This window comes from Pezoporus wallicus, unplaced genomic scaffold (genome assembly GCF_028554395.1).
Source record: "Pezoporus wallicus isolate ANWC-B61680 ecotype Strahan unplaced genomic scaffold, APGP_CSIRO_Pwel_v1 contig_6783, whole genome shotgun sequence".
NCBI classification, from domain to species: Eukaryota; Metazoa; Chordata; class Aves; order Psittaciformes; family Psittacidae; genus Pezoporus; species Pezoporus wallicus.
This window is the reverse complement of record NW_026637555.1, coordinates 1,570,504-1,592,167: the sequence shown is the minus strand read 5'-3', so window position 1 is coordinate 1,592,167 and position 21,664 is coordinate 1,570,504. Positions and strand designations below refer to the sequence as shown.

The window sequence follows — 21,664 nt, the reverse complement described above, 5'->3', positions numbered from 1 at the left end:
ACATTCACATTCACCTTAGCATTGGTAACTATTAAGCACATTAATTATCTTGAACACTTGATTCCATACAGTTCTTCAAATAATTAATTAGCTAAAGTGATCAGGGATTGGAGTCCCAAAGGAAATTCCTCTAGTTTTGTAGAACTACATAATTTTACCTTGTTAAATGCTACAACAATTCACTTACATATGGCAACTCTCCCTTCATCTACTTAGGGGCAGAACCCTAAAACCAAAACAAATAAACCCCCCTCACACTGACTGAAGGAAGCCAGTACCCTTAACCCTGGATATCCTGTTTAGTCATTAGAAACTCAGAAGAGTATCTGAGTAGCACTAAAAAAATTTTGATTCCCTCGTTTGTAGCACATTAGACCTATTTTGTAACATGCATCCTCCTCCTGCTTCAAACTTCAATTATCACAGGGCAACCAAATCAAAGGTGAACAAGTTTTAGACAGGACTTTAAAGTGGATTTTTTTCAAGCCACATGAATAAGCTGCAGCAACAGACTAATTCAAAGCTACAGTCATGTACATGGACACTAATGTTAAACTGTCTTTTCATCTCCAGCATACTGCAGTTTTCAAAACCTCTCTGCTGTTATTCATCACATGAGCTGTGGTGTTGTACGCAAACACATTTATGTTATACAACAACTGATAAGAACATTAAGAAACGTAATGCTTTACTTTTCCTACCCTTGAAAAAAAATCCTTTCCAAGACCATTCCATGCTCTCTCTCATTAGCTGAATCCCATGTCATTTTTCCACAAGTAAGGCAAAAGGGAATGAGGTGGGCAGAAAGGATAGCGGGAAAAGCAGGACAGGGTGGGGAAGCAGTTAGTTACTCTGAAGAAAATACAAGTCACTCAAGTACTAACATGTAACTCTCAAGAATTTAAAAACACTGAAAATCAACCTTCTGTCCCTGTAAAGCATATGTTATGATCTAGTGTTTATTTCTGGCAACGAAACCCTAAAACTAGACGCATTATAACTTACTTCATGTACTTTTTATATATATCACTTTTTAATTTGATTTTTATGCACCTGAATTTTCCAACACATATTACCCACAAAAGGATAAGCACAGAAGACTGAACGTAAGACAAGATGCCATGGGGGAGACAGACGATGTTTCCTGAGCTACACACAGCTCCCCCACAACTCAGGCATGGCTCCCACACGAGGGTATGCTATGTGATTGGCAGCAGGGCTGCTAGGTAATCCAAACCCCTTGCTATGAGAAGGCAGAAGCCAGCAGAAGCTCCTGAGGCCACATTTGCCATGTGCCCTGGAATCCCACTGCACACTCAGCTCAGCCCAGCCCAGCCCCAGCCTACAACACAGAAGTGAGATACTCGAGGAACAGATCCCAAAGCGTGTCCCAGTCCATCCCCAGCTCCCCCGGCTTTGTATAATGGGTCTCTGGGGTCCCAGCTCTGCACAAATTTGGGTATGCAGCTTGAAGGGTTGAACAGCTTATCTTAACCATGAAATACACCACTCATTACACAGCAGCAGAGCAGCACCTATTTAAGGGCGTCAGTGTGCTTAGAAAAATTAGAACTGTGTTGGTTGAGAGGACTGATACTTTTAAAGGTGCCAGGGATACCTGACTTTCACTTTCATTGATGAACTTTTTACTTAGCACCTTATGTTGAGAAATGCTACACCAAAGTCAACTCACGTAAATCTTTTAAGTCATACAAGTCTTTTAAGAGATCTTGAGTAACTAGAGCAGCCACAATAATGGCGACAACTCAGCAGTAAGAGGACACAGGACTGGGCACTTACGAAAAAAAAAACTGCCTAGGACAAAGAACATATTCCTTATACAGAGGAGTTAAAACCATGTAGCACAGGACGTAATTTGGTAGGAATCAGTCTGAAGTTTCTTCCAAAAGACTCTGTACCTTATCCCAAACCAGCATCTGGGGATTAGGAAGAAGCATTGTCCAGGCTCCACGGCTAAACTTTTAGCTCAGACATTCTGACAAAAGACTTAACTGCTGAAAGCCTAACTGCAAAAGCTTCATCTTCCCAAAAAGGCAGGATTCACAAAATAGATGATACTACTAGAAAATAGAGGATGCCAATACAAAAATACTATGACTGAAAGCAAGACAAAACCAGTAATATATTTTTTTAAAAATAAACACAGAGAATAAACTCTGAAAGTCCAACACCTTAATTCAATTAGAATTAGTTTAGCAGGTTCTGGTATACACATACACACACACACAGACGCTTGCATGTGTAAACTTAACATGCAAAAGAACCTCTTCCTGCTCCCTAGTGAGGTTAGCTGAAAAGTTAGCAAACACAAATCTGTCTTAGACAAAAATAAAGAAAAAAAATCCATTTTCCCTATCTTAATGCCATTCCCCTCCTCACAACAACCAAATAACTAAACAGATTTTAAGTGTAACAAGAAACGCTTTTAGAAACATTATTTAATACCAACATCTGGATGAGCAAACAGAAAAAAAAAACCTGCCCTATTACCCCCCAAATTCATAGTGCAGTCTCATTTTGTGAGGAGGCAGAAATAAAAGCCTTACTTGCTCTAAATAAAGAAAAATGCGTTCATTTCATACAGTAACAGGAGGTATATACATAGCAGTATGAATCCATGTGCTATAGTAGAGGTAAATCAGTGTCAGCCATGTTGTGAAAGAAACTGCAGTTAAAAAAAAACAACAAACCCACAAAACTTAAGCCTTCGGTCAAATCGGCTATGCCTTGATATACATCATTTTATAGCATTAGCTCTCACTTATTATTGGTGCATGACTTCAAGTTAATGGCTACTAATCTCATTTAAAAATACACATCCAAATTCTAGAGACTGTGAAACAATAGCAAGAATACAGCAAGACACAAAACAGCAGCAGTGACTACTGTGCAGAGCACAGACATAACGTAAGTTCTAAGTAAAAAAGCAAATGCACTTACTCAGCATTAAATCCATTCACGTGCAAGATCCTCATCTGTTTGACTATTGTGCTTTTACCGGATTCACCAGCACCTAGAAAATGAAAGTAAATCAATTTCAGAAGGAAGCATGAGTGATTAAGGGACACGCTAGATTTTTTTCTTCAGGGTAAAAACGAGAAAGTTGACTTTTTCAGTGCAAGAGTGAAAAGTGAAAGAAAAAGAAATCATTGCCACTGGAAACTTCAGTCGTAGCTGACACATGCCCAGCTCAAGTCATGTGTCAAATCTGAAGCTTGGATCATTTCACTGTCCGTTTTTCCAGTGTCAATGTTAAATGCAGACTGTGGGGTTTGGAAGGAGAAAGGACAACTTCAACATTTTATAGAGAACATGATGGAATGTTAAAGTCTGTGTGTCATGTCACTAGTATCTGACAAAAAGACCAATTGAAGCCCATATTAAACTAAAGCCTTTTTGTTAGAGCCTTAAAATATTTTAAGTTTGGCTGCAGTTATCTTCACCCAATCAAAAGACTGCAATTTAAATCACAAGAAATAAAATGTGGATACTCACATCTGAAAAAGGAAGGCATCCCTTTAAGCCTCCACCCACAAAGCTACAGAAACCTCCTTCTCTAATTTGTGTCTTGTAAGCAACCTCCCACCCTCTGTACATGTTCCAAATCAATCACATACGCAAGGAGACGCAAAGACCACCTTTTGTGGCTGCATGCTCCAAACAGCCCCCCGCGGCTCTCTGATTCCGTTATATACCCTGCAGTACAAAAAACCCCACTCCACTTTACTCCAGTTTCCATAAGTAGATGTATGCTATTTCTGCTGTGCTGCACGGATGCCAGTGCACAGGGCAACCCATCTGCCTATAGTACCCGTTTTTTCCATGCACACTAAAAAGACTCAAACAGCAGCATTTAACTGAGCTACTCCACACTGCCAGATCGGTAGCTTTCTATATAAAGCAAACATATTTTTTGTGACAGAGGTATCATAACCTGGCAAAATTCAGAAAGATTCCCTTTCACATCTCCTGGCTACTCATTTATTGTGCTCATGAGTCTATGTCTCAACAGAAACGTATGGCTGTGCTGGAATAGGCACAGAGGTACAGTCTGTATTTATAGGATGTCAGGCCTCTGCTAGCACACACTGACAGCACAAACCTCCATTTTGAGCCTCGTGTGCAAAACTGTATTTTAGCAGTTATATTTCAAAGTTCATTTTCTGACAAATCCTTTCCCCTCTGCTTTCTCCCTTCCTTTCCTTCTACCTCATGAATTCTTGCGCTATAAAGCCTGCATGCGTGTTCTGCCACCTTAGCACCGGAGCTTTTACTCCTTTTCCCTCTCCTTGCTGATGTTTTGTAAGCATTGAGAGAGCAGTTTTTATCTACAACTCTTAATGCAAGCACCATTTATCCCCTAAACTACTACTTTATGACATACATGGTCTCTCTCTTTAGGCATACTGCACTATGCAATAAAAACAGGTGGCAAAACTAATCAAGAATGAGTATCTCAGGTTAAGGTAAAGACTGGGTCCTCTTCACAACTAAGAATTATTCAGGAATAGCAATAATGCTATAATCGTATTTCCATTCAGACTAATTAATAAGAACATTTCAGCTGTGACACGGAATCACATCTTATAAGCACTGAGAGAGCCAAAATCTTCACTTAGGACAAGATTGGGGGTAGGTTCACACCAGTGACCCAAAATGAAGTACTACAACTGAATTTCTGAGTTAATCTATTTCTATTTTGAATTTCTGAGTTAATCTATGTTGGACTACTCGTTAAGGCCCAATTCTTGCCAACACTTGTGTGTACATTTAACTTCACCATAAATGAGAGTGCCATTAACTTCAGTGAGACGGCTCCTGGCAGAAGGGGAAAGCACATGTACAGTGGTGGGGCCAGCAAAGAGCATTATAAACCCGTAGAGTATTTAGCAGCTCTCCTTTGTTAGGATATTTTCAAGGCACTTTTTTTTTTATTTCACGTATCTTGTAAAGTAAACAAATAATAACAATAGGGCCAGGAGCATTTTTATTTTTTACCAGCGAGTTTGTGTTACAGACTGGCCCCAGCTCATGACAGTTACTGTTAGAAACTGCAACAGCTGAACTATCACTTTAAAACACAGGCATACAGATGACCTTACAGCCCTCACTAAACACCCGGTAATTTTTATTTACAAGTGCCTAAAACGGTTCTCAGACACCAAAACTAAAGAAAACTGAAAGAAAACCCAGGCAAACCCACCATGCTTCTGTTTTCTGAAATTCTGCCTCTCTCGGCAGTAACCTATCTGATGACAAATGGTTTCTACTGATCTATTAAAATATTCAGCCTGAAATCTGGAACTCAACACGTTCCCCGAGAGCTGAAGGTCCAAATTATCCTGCTAAAACGATAATCTGAACCCTGGCAGGCTCCTCAGTGCTGCAGGTGCTGCCGTAGTTCCCAATCACTCTCCATTTACATTAAGCCTTTTTCTTCAAATTAGTATTTGCAAGATTTTACCGCTAAGAGGACAAATCCAAATTCATAACGCTCAAAACCTCTCTTTTTTATTGTCCCCCCTTTTACGGTTGTTTCACACCAGAACTGGGCTGAGGCCTACTCTCTGCTCCACGCTAAAACCCCGCACACAACGTGCATAAGCGGTTCCTCGGCGTGACCAAAACAACCCGGATCTCGTAACTGCATCTTATTCTAAACCACGACTTCCAAATGAATCTGACAAGCATTTTGTTGTTCTCTCCAATAACACCTTTTGGACCTTCCCCCTCCTTGAAGCCGTAACCTGCATTTCTAAACCTATCTCCCAAAAACGTGACACATGCAGGTCACTTAAATTAACGCTGAAACACCTCAAAACAAGCTACAAACGACCCCCTCCCTCCAAACGTGCGACACCTTAATTAACGGTGCGACAAGCTAAGCCCAACGAGCCAGCCGGGGGACGCGCCCGCTCCCAACCCTGCTCCCCCCCGCCACAGGCGCGGAGCTCCCTCGTCCCCAGTGCCGCCGCGCTTCCCTTCGGGACCGACATCCTCCCTCCGTTTCCCCCAAAAGATTCCCCGACTTCCTCCCTTCCCCTTCCTCCTCTCCCCGGCCTGGCCACACGTTCCACGGCGAGGGGAGCGCCTCGGGCCGGCCGAGCCCCGGCTCCCGCCAGGCCGCGGTGACCGGCCTTCCCCGCGGCCGCGGCTGCCCGCTCCGCACGCCCAGGGCAGGCCCGCGGCCGCGGCTGCCCGCTCCGCACGCCCAGGGCAGGCCCGCGGCCCCTGTCAGCGCCCTGCCTTGTTTAATCTCCCAGGTTCCCCCTCGGGCCTGGCGATCCCGCGCCCCTCGCAGGCGGCGGTCCGGCACCCGAGGCCCGTTCCCTGCCCCGGCCTGCCTCCCCGCGTTGTGCCCGTGCGTGCGGGGCGCTGCCCCCGCGGGCGGAGAGCGGCCCCGAGCCGCAGCTCCGTACCTGCGGGGCCTGCCCGCGGCACCCCGGGTGCTGTTCGAGAGGTCCCCGCCGCCGCCAGGCCGAGGAACCCGCGGGCTCCTCTGGACCGCACAGGTCTCCTCAGAACCGCCGGGCCCACCTCCCCGCGCGCTAGCGGATCCCCGCGACCCCGCCAGGAGCGGGCTCCCCGGCGGGTGGGCCCTGCGGCTCCGCTCCCCCCGGGCCCCACCTCTCCCTCGGGCCTCCCCGTGCCTGGACAGGGGGCTGGTGAGCGGCCCCGCCGCCCTCCCTCCGGCGATGAGGAGGCGGCCCCCGGCCCGCTCCCCCGGCGCCGCGCTGCCTGCGGCCCCCTTACCCAGCAGGAGGAGCCGGTGCGTGGCCCTATAGACCTGCTTGTCCTTCTGCAGCTGCTTCTCGATCTTCTTGTTGGCCTCCCGCTGCGCCTTCTCCTCGTTGCGCTGATCCTCCGTTTTGCTGTTCCCTAAACAACCCATCTTGGGAAGGGGAGTCAGGGGACGCGGGGCGAGGGGACGGGAGGCGGCCGGGGCTGCCGGGGGGAGGGAGGGAGGCACTCTCCCTGGCTCCCTTCTTCTTCTTCCTCCTCCTCCACCCCTACTCGCTGCTGTGGCGGCCGCTGCCCAGAGCCAGAGACATGGAGAGAGCCGAGCCCGGAGCCAGCCAAGGGGGGGCCGATAGCGATGACTTTGCTGCCGCTCTGCCGGGTCTTCTCCCCGGCAGCTGCAGCTGCTTCTCCTCCCCGCCCCCCCGCTCAGATCCCCTCAGCGCACCTTTCCCGGAGGGGGGTGGCGGCGGCAGGGCCCGATGCGGAGCGATCCGCGGGGATCTCCGCGCCCCCGGCCGGGCCGCCGGCTCCTCTAGAGGGAACAGAAATGCCCCCTCCCGCGCGGCACGCACAGGAACAAATCCAGCTTCAGAGCCACCCCCAAAAAAATAAAAAAAATAATCCTCTTAAATCCACAGGCACGAGCTCCAGGCGCTGAAACCTCCCCGGATCCTCGGCCCGGAGGATCGGGAAACGTCTCTTCCTCGCCTCTCCCCCCGCGCCGACGGACAGAAGCGCCGAGGGAATCGCGGCAGCCGCGGCTCTCGGGTCCCCGTCCCTCGCCGGGCGCCGCCGCTCCTCACCCTCCGGCCGCGGGTTCTTCCTCCCTCAGCGGGGCGGGGGCCCGGGCCGAGCCCCACTCCCCTTTTTTTCTGCTTTTTTCTTTTGGGGGGTTTGGGTTTTTTTTTTTGTTTTTTTGGTTGGTTGGTTGGTTTTCCCTCTCCTTGCTGCTGCTTTTTCACATCAGGTTTCCAGGCGGCTGAATCCTCTCGGCTTCTCCAGCGAGCGGGGAGGAGGGGGAGAAAATTAAAACCGAAAGCAGCCGGATCGGCGTCTCCCCCGCGCGGAGCCCGTCCCTCACGGGAGGATCTCCCCCCACCTCGCTCCTCCTGCTCGCTCCCGCATCCCGGTTATTATCGATCTCTCCCCGTTCTCCCCTCCCGTGTCGCGCTGCTCGGGCAGCGGGTGGGGCAACCAGGCCCGCGTGCACCCTGGGAGCGCGCCCGCTCACGTGACGCAGCGTCACCCCGCGACGCCGCCGGCGCCCGCTTCGAACCGGCCCCGGGAGCCCGGCGGGACTTGGGCAGCGGAACCGGCCCCGGAGCCGGCCCGGGGCACCGGTGGGGGCCCCTGGGGAGGGCTCTGCGGGAGGAGAGCGGCCGGGAAGGAGGCTGCAGGACCTGGGGTCTAAATTAACCCATTTCTGAATAAGCCTTAACAGAGCCGTGCCCCGGGCACTTCGTGCCGCACTTAGAAGTAATCACTGCAGAAGTTACTGTACTATATCCGTATGTACGCATATCATCAGTTTTCATGCGTTTCATCAGTTGGAGGGCCTTGCATACCCGCACAGTGACCTGCAGAAGGGTCCCGCAGCCGCTGATTGGCGTCACTTCACTTGGGACCAGTGTGGGAATTCTGGGTGAACGCGCATCCCCAGGGAAGGCAGCTCTATGACACGCGGGAGCTGGATGGGGCCCTGGGATCTGGGATAGAGCACTGGGATAGGTGCTGGGATTTGGGATGGAGTGCTGGGATAGGAGATGTGGTGCTCTGATGGCGCTAGCCTCTCTGGAGGGCTGCAGCCAGAGAGGTTGGGACAGAGGGAAACAACCTTAAACAAATTACTCTGGATGGACCAGGAGAGTACAACTTGATGCATGCAGTTGCTTCCACCTACGGTCATGCCAGCTATCTAGCTCCTTTCTGTTTTCTAAAATACCTTCATTTGGAAACCTCACTACATAAGTTACACAAGCTTATCAGCTACATCTGCAAAAAACAAAGATTGGCACTTTGCTCCTTATATATATCCTGGCTGCTTAAAGTACACAGGTAGGATTTCTCTACCCCCCTGAGATCAGTAAAATGTCCTTTACTATAGATAAATTATTTATCCTCATTTGCAAAATTCAATTACCTACAAGACTACTCACATGAACATAACTCCTCACATCATCCAGACACTATATTTAGAACCACCTACAGTAAAATAATTATGTGAATAGAGCAAACGACTAGAAGGTCTTAGTGTCATCAGACACATCTGTTTAACTGGCCTTGCTGAAAGGGGGTGGACCTCCTGAGAAACATGGAATGCCACCTCCACACCTTGGTCTTTGAGGATGTATTGGCACTCTGAGTCCATCTTAAAATGCCACAACTTTGGGGTACAGAGAGCTTAAGAGGTTTGGAGTCAGAGGAGAAAATCTCACTGACTTCAGCTGTTATTTAAGCCAAGGCAGTTTTAAAAGGTCTTAGACTTGGCTCAGCAATGCCCAGACTCATCTGAAGAAAAGATTATAATAATTCCTTGTATTTTTTGTAGGTCTTTTTATTTATTTGTATTGTTTCCATGTAATATCCACTTTTCAAATAACTATGCCATTTGCAAGGCATAAAGGACTCAATAAAGCAGAATTCAGAGTGAAAATTGTAACACCTCATAGCTTTTTTATGGTTGCAGGTATGAAGAGAATGCAGAAATGCCAGTATCTGCCACCTCATGTAGCAGGGAAAACCTGCCCCAGCCTCCAGGCTTTGCTTCCCTCCGGGTCCCAGCTGGGGAGGGAGGGAGCCTATCTCAGCTCCAAACACAAAGGAATACACAAACAACATAAAAATTATTGCTGGAGGTATAGAAAATGCTAAAATCTTGGTGAGTGGCACGAGCATAGCGAAAGGGGAGTGGCAAACACACCAAAGCACCCACCTACAAGGGAGTCATTGCTGGGTAAACACCGCTGTCCAGCAGCATGCACCCAGCCCTGTCCCAAATGCAACTGGAATGGGCTCTGCGAGGTTAAACTCTCAGAGCCGCTGTGACATGGGAATTGCTGCCCTCCTGGTGTATGTATACCCTGTGCCTCTGTCTCTTCAGGTTGAACCAAGCATGACATAGTTGAAAACGGAAAACACACTCAGCTAATTCACAAAACTCCCAGTTACTTACAACAGAATTAAGAATTAGCTCCTCATGTTACAAGTCTTATTAGGGTATGAAAGTCTCAAAAGCTACAGAAAACAAAAACAAAACTCCCAAATTGTTAAACCTATCAGCAGATACAGGCTTTTCTTGTCTTGTCGAATATGACACAACACAAGACATAAGGCACCAACCATACTGCATAAACCCACCAATTTGCCACGATTCTTGTCTAGTGCTGCCCTGATTAGGAAAATGTTATTTGAAGAATGAGCATACCAACACATTAGCTGTTCTCATTCTTTCTTATTTGTTTAAATAACATAATGCTGCTGATGTCTCTTTAGAGTAAATTGTGTTTTTTATTGGAACTAGTTGCATTAGCTTCCATCTTGTAAAAATCCATGAACTTAAGTTTCATGACACTCCTGGCACCAGAAGGGTAAGTACAGGCAAAATCTGACCCTAACTCACTGTAAAGCTGAAACTCACTTCTGAAGATCCTGCAGTCTTAGAACAAATAAATGCAAAGATGAAATAACTATATGTATGGACACAGTGCTTCAGTGATAAAAGTCTATTTGAGGCTTTAAAATACTCAAAAGAGGGTGTTAAAGGACACTGCTGCATGTTAAGCAGAAATATTTTCCAAAAGGTAACATGAATGTGGAAGTGGTTGTAGGAGACATAAGAAGACGTGTTTATTGATTCAATCTTACTTAAACTAGAATTGTAGAAGAGTTAGGGTTGGAAAGGACCTTAAGATCATCCAGTTCCAACCCCCCTACTATGGGCAGGGACACCTCACACTAAACCATGTCACCCAAGGCTCTGTTCAACCTGGCCTTGAGCACGGCCAGGGATGGAGCATTCACAACCTCCCTGGGCAACCCATTCCAGTGCCTCACCACCCTTACAGTAAAGAACTTCTTCCTTAAATCCAATCTAAACTTCCCCTGTTTAAGTTTGAACCCGTTACCACCTTGTCCTGTCACTACAGTCCCTAATGAAGAGTCAAGTCCCTCTCCAGCATCCCTATAGGCCCCCTTCAGACACTGGAAGGCTGCTATGAGGTCTCCACGCAGCCTTCCCTTCTCCAGGCTGAACAGCCCCAACTTTCTCAGCCTGTCTTCATACAGGAGGTGCTCCAGCCCCTGATCATCCTCATAGCCTCCTCTGGACTTGTTCCAACAGTTCCATGTCCTTTTTATGTTGAGGACACCAGAACTGCACACAATACTCCAGGTGAGGTCTCACAAGAGCAGAGTAGAGGGGCAGGATCACCTCCTTTGACCTGCTGGTCACACTCCTCTTGATGCAGCCCAGGATACGGTTAGCTTTCTGGACTGCAAGAGCACACTGCCAGCTCATGCTCAACAATAATGGAAGATAAAAGTCTCTCACAGAAGATTGTGAGCATTGCACACTTAGAGATGAAATTCAAATTCACTGATATTTTCACATCTGAATGTAACAGCCAACAGCCTCAGATTCTGTTGCTTTTGTTTTTTATTCTGAAGCAATGTAGATGCAAGAGTTGGTTTTGGAGTTACTGCTTTCTTAATGGAGTAGATTTTAAACCTGCTGAAAAATGCATCTGAAACACATACTTCTTGTCATTCCATTCTTTTCTCTTTCTAACTGAAGGGATAAAACTTTCTGCTTAGAATGCTGATGCTGCATCAGTTTTACTTCAGTCCATCAGACTTAGGCTCTGAATTCACTTGAGTAAATTCACCTTTGTTTTTACAGGTGATTACAAGACCCAGATCAGCATGTTCAACCACTACACATGCCTTCCAAAGCCTCGAGGCAACATACACTTATTGCAAACAATTCATATATGTTAGTAAGTTGAAGGCACTGAGCACTTGGGATGCCCCAGCCTCCAGAAGAAAGAAACAGTTACTGAGTTTTCAGACGGAACCATTGCACAGCTCCTGATGTGCTCATGCTGCCCACAGTGAACATGACCTCAGTAAACTTTTGGCTGTGAACCGTGGGGGTGGAGCTGCGACCAAACCAATGTGCTCTCTTGGAAAGGAGGATACAGACGACATCACACTTGAGCATCCCTTAGCAACCGGAGTGAAATGGCACTGCGGCTTTTGAGGGGGTTGTCAGCCCTTGCTACTGGAATAGCCTGCACTTCAGTTCCTACCACGGCTGAGGGGACACAGCCGAGGAGACAAAATGTGCAGCTCAAAAAGTAAAAGCGATAGGGGTGATCTAACTGTACAATTTCCTTTGTTTCTGTTTATAGGAAATAGCCTATTTTCAGCAAGTCTTTTTCATGGAAGGATACAGAGCTCAATTAATCTGGGGAACATATGAAACAAATGGTTCTTACAGCAACACCTTTATCTCAGATTTACTTTAGACTCTTTCCACTTGAAAACATAGACTGTAAACTTTGTAATGTTCCTCTCTGTGATTACCAGGATGAACCAAAAGAGAGCTAAGCTTGCATGTGTGGCAAAAAAGTCCACAACAAAAACCTCACAATAAAATACTCTCTGATTTAAACCTGTGAAGGAGTGGATCAGTGAACATCAAACTATGGCCACTTCACCACAGACCTGAAAAGGCAGTTACAGCCCCACATCTCAGTTATCTCCTTTCCCAGTCCTCACACCTATGAGACTGTTCCACTCCTAAGGGTTTGGAATGGAATTGCTGATTGTGTCAGAACAACTCTGAAGGGGAAGACAGTTTAATCTTTTATTCACTGCAAATCTACAACCCAATAATCCCCCTACAGATGAATATATGCTATTGAAGGATAATGTCTGCACCCTGCTTTAATAATTTTCTTTAATAATTTTTAAAAAATATCTATGCATTCCTCCCTACTTTGTGATTCACTTGAAATTATTTGTATTTGTATATGTTTGTGTATCTTTGTAAGGCATGAAGATGTTAGAGGTGCTTCCCCCCTCCCCCAAGGTTTTCAAGGGATTTAAAGTACCGGGAAAAAATAAACAGTGAGTGAATTTATATTAGAAAGGTACAAAAGAAGTTCCCCCTGTGCACAGGTAGCAGAAATAAGAAGTAGCTGTGATTATTTGCTAAGGAGCCTACATTATCCAGTGCTTTGTTTTGCTGTCCTCCAAATTCACAGTGCCAAGGCTGAGCAGTTAGAACAGACTTCCCTCTTAAAAGCAGGGATTACCTCTGGGACAAACTGACTCTTTCAGGTAAAGGATATTTTTTAACAGCACACACTATTTTTGTGCATTGATACCTCTCCGCTTTGAAGTCTGTTAAAACTTTTTAGCTTTAAGAATACAGAACTGGGGGCCTTCATCCTGAGCCATCAAAGTGACCAGTGGTTAGTATCAAATCTATCCATCTCAGTGTATTTAATCCTCAGTAAACGTCGCCTTTTAGTTAGTTATATATATAAGGATTAATTAAGGTTCTGATTTAGACTTAGCGGGGGGGGGGGGGGGGGGGGGTATTTGCTTTGACACTAAAAGGCTCCCACGGCATCTTGCAATGACTCAGGTCTGCTGCTTATGCTTTCCTTAGACGGAGGCATCTTCCACGGGCTGCAAAATCCTTTGGACTCTTGGAAGAACAAAACTTGATGATAAAGAGGGAAACGGTTTCAAAGTCTCCAAGTTACCCTTTGACCTGCTGAACAAGGAACCCTTGAGTAATCCCAAACCCGCTTAAAGGAGAAACAAACAAATTAAAGGCAAACAATAATCTAAAAAGGAAAACCAAAGCAAACAGATTGGAATTGGAGTAAGAATCCAACATGGGTTGGGTTTTTTTTCCCAGCTGACTCCTTTGTGGCAGCCAGAACAAAAAAAAAAGGCATTAAAAGGTAAACAAGGCAGGAAATGAAGCCATTATCAACCAAAACTTGGGAGGGCAAAGCAGGATCATCAAGTATAAAAGGATGAGTTTGTCCGTCATGGGAAAGAGTGAGCCTACCCGAATGCAATGAAATGAGCATTGTCAGGAAGAAATTAATGCACCACTGATGTATTCAATAAAGAATAAACACAAAACACTTAAGTACAGATACTCCAAAACAAACAGAATGGAAAGGAGATACTTCCCTCTTTGGCAAATAAGAAGAATTTTTCCATACAGAAATTCTGAACTTGAGAGGGATTTTTGTTTTGTTTTTAAATAAAAACAAGCCCAAAGTCTACTAACAGAATTAACCAAGACCTTCCTTTAAACCAAAGGGGGAAAAAAAATCCCTTGCCTCTCTCCTTTCACTTCAAGGCTTTTCCTTAGAAACATTAAAAAAGACTTTTAAGGAACTCAAGGAATTATGGAAATAGCAGACTGAGGAACAGCTTTTCACCCAGTAGCCTTCCTTATTTCCTTGCAGGTTTTTACCCTGATATTCCCTCTCACTCCTCATGCATTCTGCACTGCACTTTATTAAAGAACAAAACCAAACCAAAACCAACCAACCCCCCAGTCCCCTCTTATGTAACAGAAATAGCACATCCCAGCTGTCCGCGTAACACATATGGAATGCCGACTACAAAAAAACCCCAACAAACGGAACAAGTCTTTTCTCAGATTTAGTTTCAATATTTGTCAGCATTCAGAGCAGACCTACCCCCGACTGCAAACTTCTCTATCGAGAATTCTTCTGCTTTAACCCTTGCTACGTTTGGGTCACGAAACCCACGGAGGCAGCAGCAGTAGAGGTTGTGTTTTCCAACACCAGGTTATTATAGTTGGCTCCTGCAAAGGAGCACGGGACTCCCAAGCCTTCCTCCCGCCGAGAGGAGGAGGAGAGGCTCCTGGCACCAGCTGCAGTCTGCACTGGAGCAGCGTGGCTGAGGCTCAGCCTGACCCAACCTGCTCCCCAGCAGCACCCTGAGCTACTCCTCCACCTGAGGATCATTTATAACTGACACTGGGCTCACCTTTTTACAGCGCCTAACAGGAAGCGGGAATAAGAGGATTGTTAAATTGCCGCTAAATTGTCACACAGGCTTTAATGTGCTGGTAAACGTTCCTCTCCTTCTTTTACATTCTTTCTTTTAAATAGAATGATGTTCAGGCTTTCATGCTCAAAATAACTTTACATTTTAGTCCTAGCTGACCACAATACTCTCAATACCAGAAGCCAGTATTAGAGATGATCTGCAAGGAAAACAGAACTGGGATTTTGCTCTTCTGTCTCTGCACTACAAAAGGCTTGAAAGTGTCCTGTTTCAGAACGGGTATTTTCTCCTATCCTTTTATATACATCAAAAAACATTCTGCCTAGAACCTAAAATTACACACAATTACAGAATAGGGGTCTTCTCTACCCTATTTTTCCTGACAGAATTTGTCTGACTCAGCACAATTACTTCTTAAATGCCCTGATGTTAGAGTGCCCCACACACCCTAGGGCAGTTGCAGAATTTAGACCCTTTCCCAAGGTTCCAAATGAATCCTGCTGGTGGTTTGTGTTTTTTTTGTGTGCGTTCCTTATGTTTTAGAAATGTATATAAACCAACTGATTATCTCCAAGTCTTTAGGTGTGCAATGAAAGGTTTCCCTTATTGCTCTAGCTCAGACAAAGCCAGGAAAGACATCCGATGGCAGAGCTGCAGGAGCCAGGCAGGAGTTAGGGTCTGGACCCAGCTCCAGCCCAGGCTGAGTCAGAACTGGGATTTTGCCTCTGCCACATCAAAACCAGCTGAGGGGAAGGTTTATCCCCTCCTATCCTCCCAGCCCAGGAGGGTGCTTGGGCCTGCCTCACAAAATGTTAAAAGCAGAGATGAGCACAGGGAGCAAACAGGGGAACAGGACTGGGACCTGATCTGGCACAGATGGTTCGATCCAGCACAGCCACCAATCTGTGCGTGACCTTGGACGAGCCACTTCCCCTTTCTGTGCCTCTTTTTCCAACTATCTTTCACCTGCCTCTCTCATAGGTTGTAAGCTTCTTACTTCCGACATGTCTGCACAGTATTGAGAACCAAGGGCCCCATATCTCATTGGTGACCTTTAAGACTTTCTGCTACACCTTTCATGATAAAATAATTATTTAAAATGAAGCAATTTCTTAATAGTCTGTCTTCTTTTCCTTAACACTTCTAACTCAGACATTCTCAGCAGTATTAGATGAAAAAATAGTCCCTGTTCAAAACCTTAACACTTTTTCTTCAATGAAAACATTGAGAAAGCTGCTAGTATTCTGTTCAGTCCTCCCACAGGCCCTCCAGCCTGCCCAAGCAGGGACAGCTAGAATCAGAATGCTTGCAACAGTCAAAGTACCAGACAAAGACACTTTTTATTTCGGAAATAGAAAAAAAAAAAAAAAAGTAATAAAAAAAGCCTGCACACCTCTCAATCTCTCTTTTACACCATAAAGCACCAAACAGGGCAGAAACCCGGTGCTGTGCTCTTTTGCAGGTCACCTCCAGGTTTGCTTTATGCTCGCTGGTGTTACAATACCAAATTTGTTTTTCCATTGCCCTATGCATGCTAAGAGTGACCTATTTGCTTCTGAAGCAATTGGCTCTTTACAGCTTAGTCTACACTATGTAAACAGAGAGCAAGCGGTGTGGTTGAGACCCTGGAGGTGGTTGAGTCCTTGGAGGCGAGGAGCATGCTGCTCCTGAGGAAGCCTTGGAGGCTGCCACCCACTCCCCGGTGTCAGCCCTGAGCAACTGTGCTCCCCACAACCCTGGTATGAACAAAGGCTGCAACCACTGCATGTGGAGAGCCGTGCTCCCCTCTGCTCACTGAGGTCACGACCATGCCAGCAGAAGGGCTTTAATAGAGACCCACAGATGCAGGGATGCTGCAATGGCTTTTACCCTGCGCCACCACCGCTGCCTTCTTCAAGCTGCAGCTCATCTGCCGGCCCATAAGCAAGAAGAGTGACGGGTTACCCTGCCCTCAGTCAGCAGCCCAGGGGTGATGGCACAGGGAAGCCTGCTCCCTCCTGCCTGCCCTGTGCTATGGGGCACTGGGATGATGCTGAGTCCCTCCTGGCACTGACAACCCCAGGCTGGAGGCAGGGCCCTCCTGCATGGCTGCATTTCACACCCTATATATAAAATACACAGTTGTACATTTATTCTGAAAAACTCTATGAATTGGTGTTACTGAGGGATATATATATTATATATTATATATATATATATATATATATATACACTAACTCCATGCATGTGAGAGTTAAGGAAGATTTGTCCAAGGAACTACTGCCAGAGGAAGTGCTGGGCCGCCACATTATTTGTTTTGTTTAAAATGTTTTCAGGCTCGATAATGCCTCTTTATCAATACTACACATGTGCTGAGCATGCAGAGTGCCGTGTGTTGTGAGGCATGAAGGAAGGGTGGATTTGACTTATTTCTTTATAATGAGTATCATGGTGCTGTAAGGAGAATCCTGGCTGAGAGCATGAAAGAAAGCCAAACTTTCAGAGGATTTTGGAGGGCCTGAAGTTCCTGGGCTGCCCTTTCAAATTCAGTCTTAAATCCTAGATTCCTAATCCTCTGCTATGTCTGGACCATCTCATGAATGGACATGTGTATTCTTACAGAGCTGAGCAAGTACCTTGTAACGTTTTCCATTAATATTCATTTGAAAGAATAATGGAGTTTAAGTTTCCTGGTTTTGCTTTCCTTGAGTGAGGAAACTAGTGAGGGAATTTATAAATTCACAGTTCTGGCAGGCAAAAGGGACAAATGCAATTGTGACACCAAAAACAGTTCTCCATAAAAATTATAACCCCATTTTATTTTGTGAGCATCATCTTGGCTATAAGGGTTGTTTGTGTTTGTTTTGTATCATACCCTCCTCCATGGTGAATTCATGCTGCAGGACAGACTCTGTACCTAGCTGAACAACAACGGCCACAAAGCAGAAACAGAGCAATCATGATCTACCAGCACAGACACAACTTCCACCCATAAGAATTCATTCTTTTCCACCCTAAAATCTGGCTTGGAGGGGAAAAAAAAGACAGAATGGACTTCAGACCCTCTATGAAAAGGACCACATCAGCCCACACTGGCCAAGCTAATCAGAGGGAAGTCATGAAGAGCTGATGGGCATACAGATAGTGATCCAATGTAAGATACGCAAGGTACAAGATCAAACTGTGCAGTAAAGACTTGCAAGAATGCTATTTTCCCATTATCTGTTTATGCTCGGTACTGTTTAAAGTTAACAAGGCTATGAAATTCCTTGCCCAAAGATGAATACAGGAATTCCCATTACCAGAGAGTTGAAACTAGGATTATGTTACGAAATTTAGAATGTGAAGTGCTGAAACTGTGTGTTCACTGGCTAAGAAAATGGATCTCACTGCCCTCAGGAGTGTCCTCCAGGAGATCTCTTTATAGAAGCATCAGTGTGAAACCTGTAAGTAGGAGCAAACAACACAGGTGAGGGGTGGTAGAAGCAGATGCGCTGTCTTTATCCAAACACTCCAAAGTGGTCTGCAGAGAAGATGATGACAGTAATAATCTACCATGATTTGAGACCGCCTGAGCTAGTTAACAATTATGTAATTGGTACAGACTCTTTAATACTTGAGTAAGAAACCTTTCTGTTGCATCAAGTTCTCATGTCTAGACAGATATACATCATGAATGAATCACTACTGGCTAGCTTTGAAGACCCAAGCTGAAGAGCACTCCATGGTGTAAGCCACAATCTGGACACATCAACACTTATGGAACAATTTTCTGGAGACAATTCTTTCAGTACATTACCATATGCTACACTGGCTGTGAGAAACTTTTTCCCGTAGTATCCTTAAAAGACTATGAAAGAAAGCAATATAGGCTTAGCAAAAGAACCTCTAATCACAGAGATCTGAGTCTTAAAAAAAGCCCAACACCAAAACACTCCCCCCATTCCCAAATAACAAAAGAGCTAACAGAAACACACAAACAAGGAACAAATACATAGAAAAAGCAAACAGGCTCACTTCACCTCTTGGCCTGATTATGCCATTTCTAGCAGCGACGAGTCCGCCTCTGCTCTCTAGAAAGTTTTGCTTCTCTGTGAAGAACATCTCTTCCCTAAATAATTTGAGCTGCTCTTCTGCTCCTTTGCTTTGGTTTCAAAGGCTCTTTGTTTTGTTCCTTTCCCAAATTGCCAATCAGTTTCTCTGCACAATGGTCACTGTCTTACAAAATCCTGTTCCTCAATTATTCTGAATGATTCCCAGCTTTTTCATTTGTCCTCTTGGAGGTGCTCCTCTCCTTGGCAAGGATGAAGGGAATCTCCAACATGGGCCTATGTTTTAATTCAGCACAGACCTTACACACAGGGTGAGGGATTTGGTGAAGGTTAAGGTGTTCTCAAAAACGGTGTTCTCAAAACCACAGTTTGACTCACATATGCCCCCAAACAATCATACATTAGCAATTATAATGATCTTTAATTAAAAAAAGAAGTATGTTGCTGTTCTTACAGATAAGAATCTATAGAAATACTTGTATAGGTGCCATGAATGTCTATTTTTCAAACTGCATTTCATTGAGGGACTGTTTAACTACCTTACCTACATTACTTGAATCCTACTCTAAAATGAATCTCTTTGAAGTTTTCTTATTAAAAAGCTTTAAAAATTAAGTAGTTTGTATTATTTTTCTATGAACCATATAATCTTCTTAAGTAGCAAAAAGTTAACTTCTGCTCGAGTCATTCCACTTGAAAAAAGGCAATGAAAAAGAGCTACAGATTCATGCATCTCACCCTACGTTTTCTCTAAATGTAACATCTAACCCCTGATTGTTGTAATTTTTCATGGTAAAGCTTTCTGAGTGTTCATAGCCAACAGACTCTATCTTTTATACTGGAAAGTCAGTTATAGAAATGTCACTCTCCTTTATATCCTCAGTTATAACAAAGTCATTTATGCAGCTAATTCTTAAGAAACCTTCTGTTTCAGCAGCTTGTCCTAGCTCCGGTACTGTGTAAGGTAAACAGGACAAACATGGAAAACTGTACCTTGGAGATGCTATGTTTTTGAAACCAGGGCTAGAAGCTAAACTCACGCACTACTCTTGATATGAACATCACCTGCCACAGTTCTACATTTTATTTCCAGACAGACCTACCTACATTTTCTAGCCACACACGAATTATTTTGTAGAGAGCACAGTTATCAAATGTTTGGTACAAATGGACTAAAGATATGACGCTGAGTTGCGGCTTGAATCCTAAGGTCCCACAGAATGAGAATTCGGGTATGGATGCCACAGCACTGAAATTACTCCTCGGAGATTCCATCGCTGTCAAAACCAGAACCACAAAAAACTCCCCTCCTGGTTTTTAATCCTACTCAAACCCAAATACTGGAAGCAAGTTAAGATCTATGAACTAACAGATCTGGCCTCTTGCCACATGCCATATTAAGGTGCCATATTTAGCTCCTCACTCCCTAATACTCAGGCATTTAACCTGTTCCCTCCAGCCCTTTCATCCACTTCCAGTACACTACTAAGCAACACGGCATTCACCCTATTTCATTCTTCCATTTCTACTAGTTGTTTCACATACAATTAGTGCTCCTATCCCATGGCACCGGGAAAAGTGATGGTTAACTTGTGCTCCCTCTACTGTCTGACGGGCTTTGCAGCAACATAGCAATATATAGCGAGGAAAATGCAATTTTTTGTTGGCAGAAAGGTCTATGAACTTCCTATAAGGTGAAAAGTTATTGTGTTACACTCATGAAAATGCATACTTAGAATACCAAGGTCCGAAACATATAGATCTTCAACTAGTATATCACTTACCAGTATATCACTCCCTCAATCACAGACATTTTGTCTTGCTCTCCTGGGACTGCCCAGTGTAAAATGGGGGAACCTCATGAAGAAACTATGGCAGCTAGGATAAAATACTTCAGAAGAGCCAAGCAGCCACAACTCCCACCAAATCAGTGTAAGCCACAAACACTTAGGTTCCTCCCTCCCTTAAAAGGCCAGGCCCTTTCAGTTTCAATTATTAGACCAGACAAGTCCTCGATAAGAGAACAGGAGGCTGAGCTCCCAAGTTCTGACCCAGGAAACTGTGCTGGGCTTAGACCCACAGCTTTTGCCTCACATGGCCCCTCACTTCTTACTTTTTGTGGAAAAAGCATCTTTGAGTTTTACACTGGCAGCAAGCACCCATAAAGTTTGGAGAGGAGGAGGAACAGGAAAAGACCTAGCAACCCTTCTGTGATTGCTCTTCATGAACATGAATGTTTCCCCCTGCATGAAAGCAATGAAGACAACTTTAAATTACAATCAGAAGCTCCTATTGAGGATTATGAAGCATGGAACAAAGAATGAGCCTTAGAGTCAGCACTGTCTACAGATAAAATAATGAAGCACCAGAGCTACTTACTGCTGGAGAGCTAGGCTGTTGGAGTACTTCATCTGTGTTTTGATGTGGCTCACACAGATGTAGACCAACAAGTAGTATCCTCTCAGTACAGCGAGGAGCATCAACTGAACAAACAAAACCATCAATTGTGAGGTTTTTTTTCAGATATGATCTGACCAAAGGGCTACTGTGGACCTGCAGAACAAACTACATGCACCAATACCATTGGTCTGCTTACCCAGTCTCCTAAATGAGAAAGCTATCTGTGCCAAATGGATGCATTATGTTGAACGTGTCCTGAAGCTACCTGATTCATCATGCATATGGTACATGATGACTGCCTTCATATTCACATGTGATGCCATAACAAGGTAACATCTGTGAAGAAAATTAAACAAACCCCCAAAACGCCAAGTAGTGAAACCTCTCCTCAATCTTCTTCAAGG

The 21,664-nt window shown here is 45.0% G+C and overlaps 1 protein-coding gene across 2 annotated transcripts in view; it reads right to left on the bottom strand.

Moving 5' to 3' along the window:
• GNAS (GNAS complex locus) overlaps positions 1 to 21,664 on the bottom strand; it is a 151,357-nt gene that overhangs the window by 88,407 nt on the left and 41,286 nt on the right. The window contains exons 1-2 of one of the 2 annotated variants that reach the window (XM_057406358.1): positions 6,775 to 7,386; positions 2,962 to 3,034 (exon numbers count right to left, since the gene is read on the bottom strand). In XM_057406358.1, the coding sequence (XP_057262341.1) occupies positions 2,962 to 3,034; positions 6,775 to 6,913 (212 nt within the window). In that variant the 5' untranslated portion in view covers positions 6,914 to 7,386. Of the gene's footprint in view, positions 1 to 2,961; positions 3,035 to 6,774; positions 7,387 to 21,664 lie in introns of those variants that run through there. The other variant, XM_057406357.1, reaches the window with a different exon arrangement.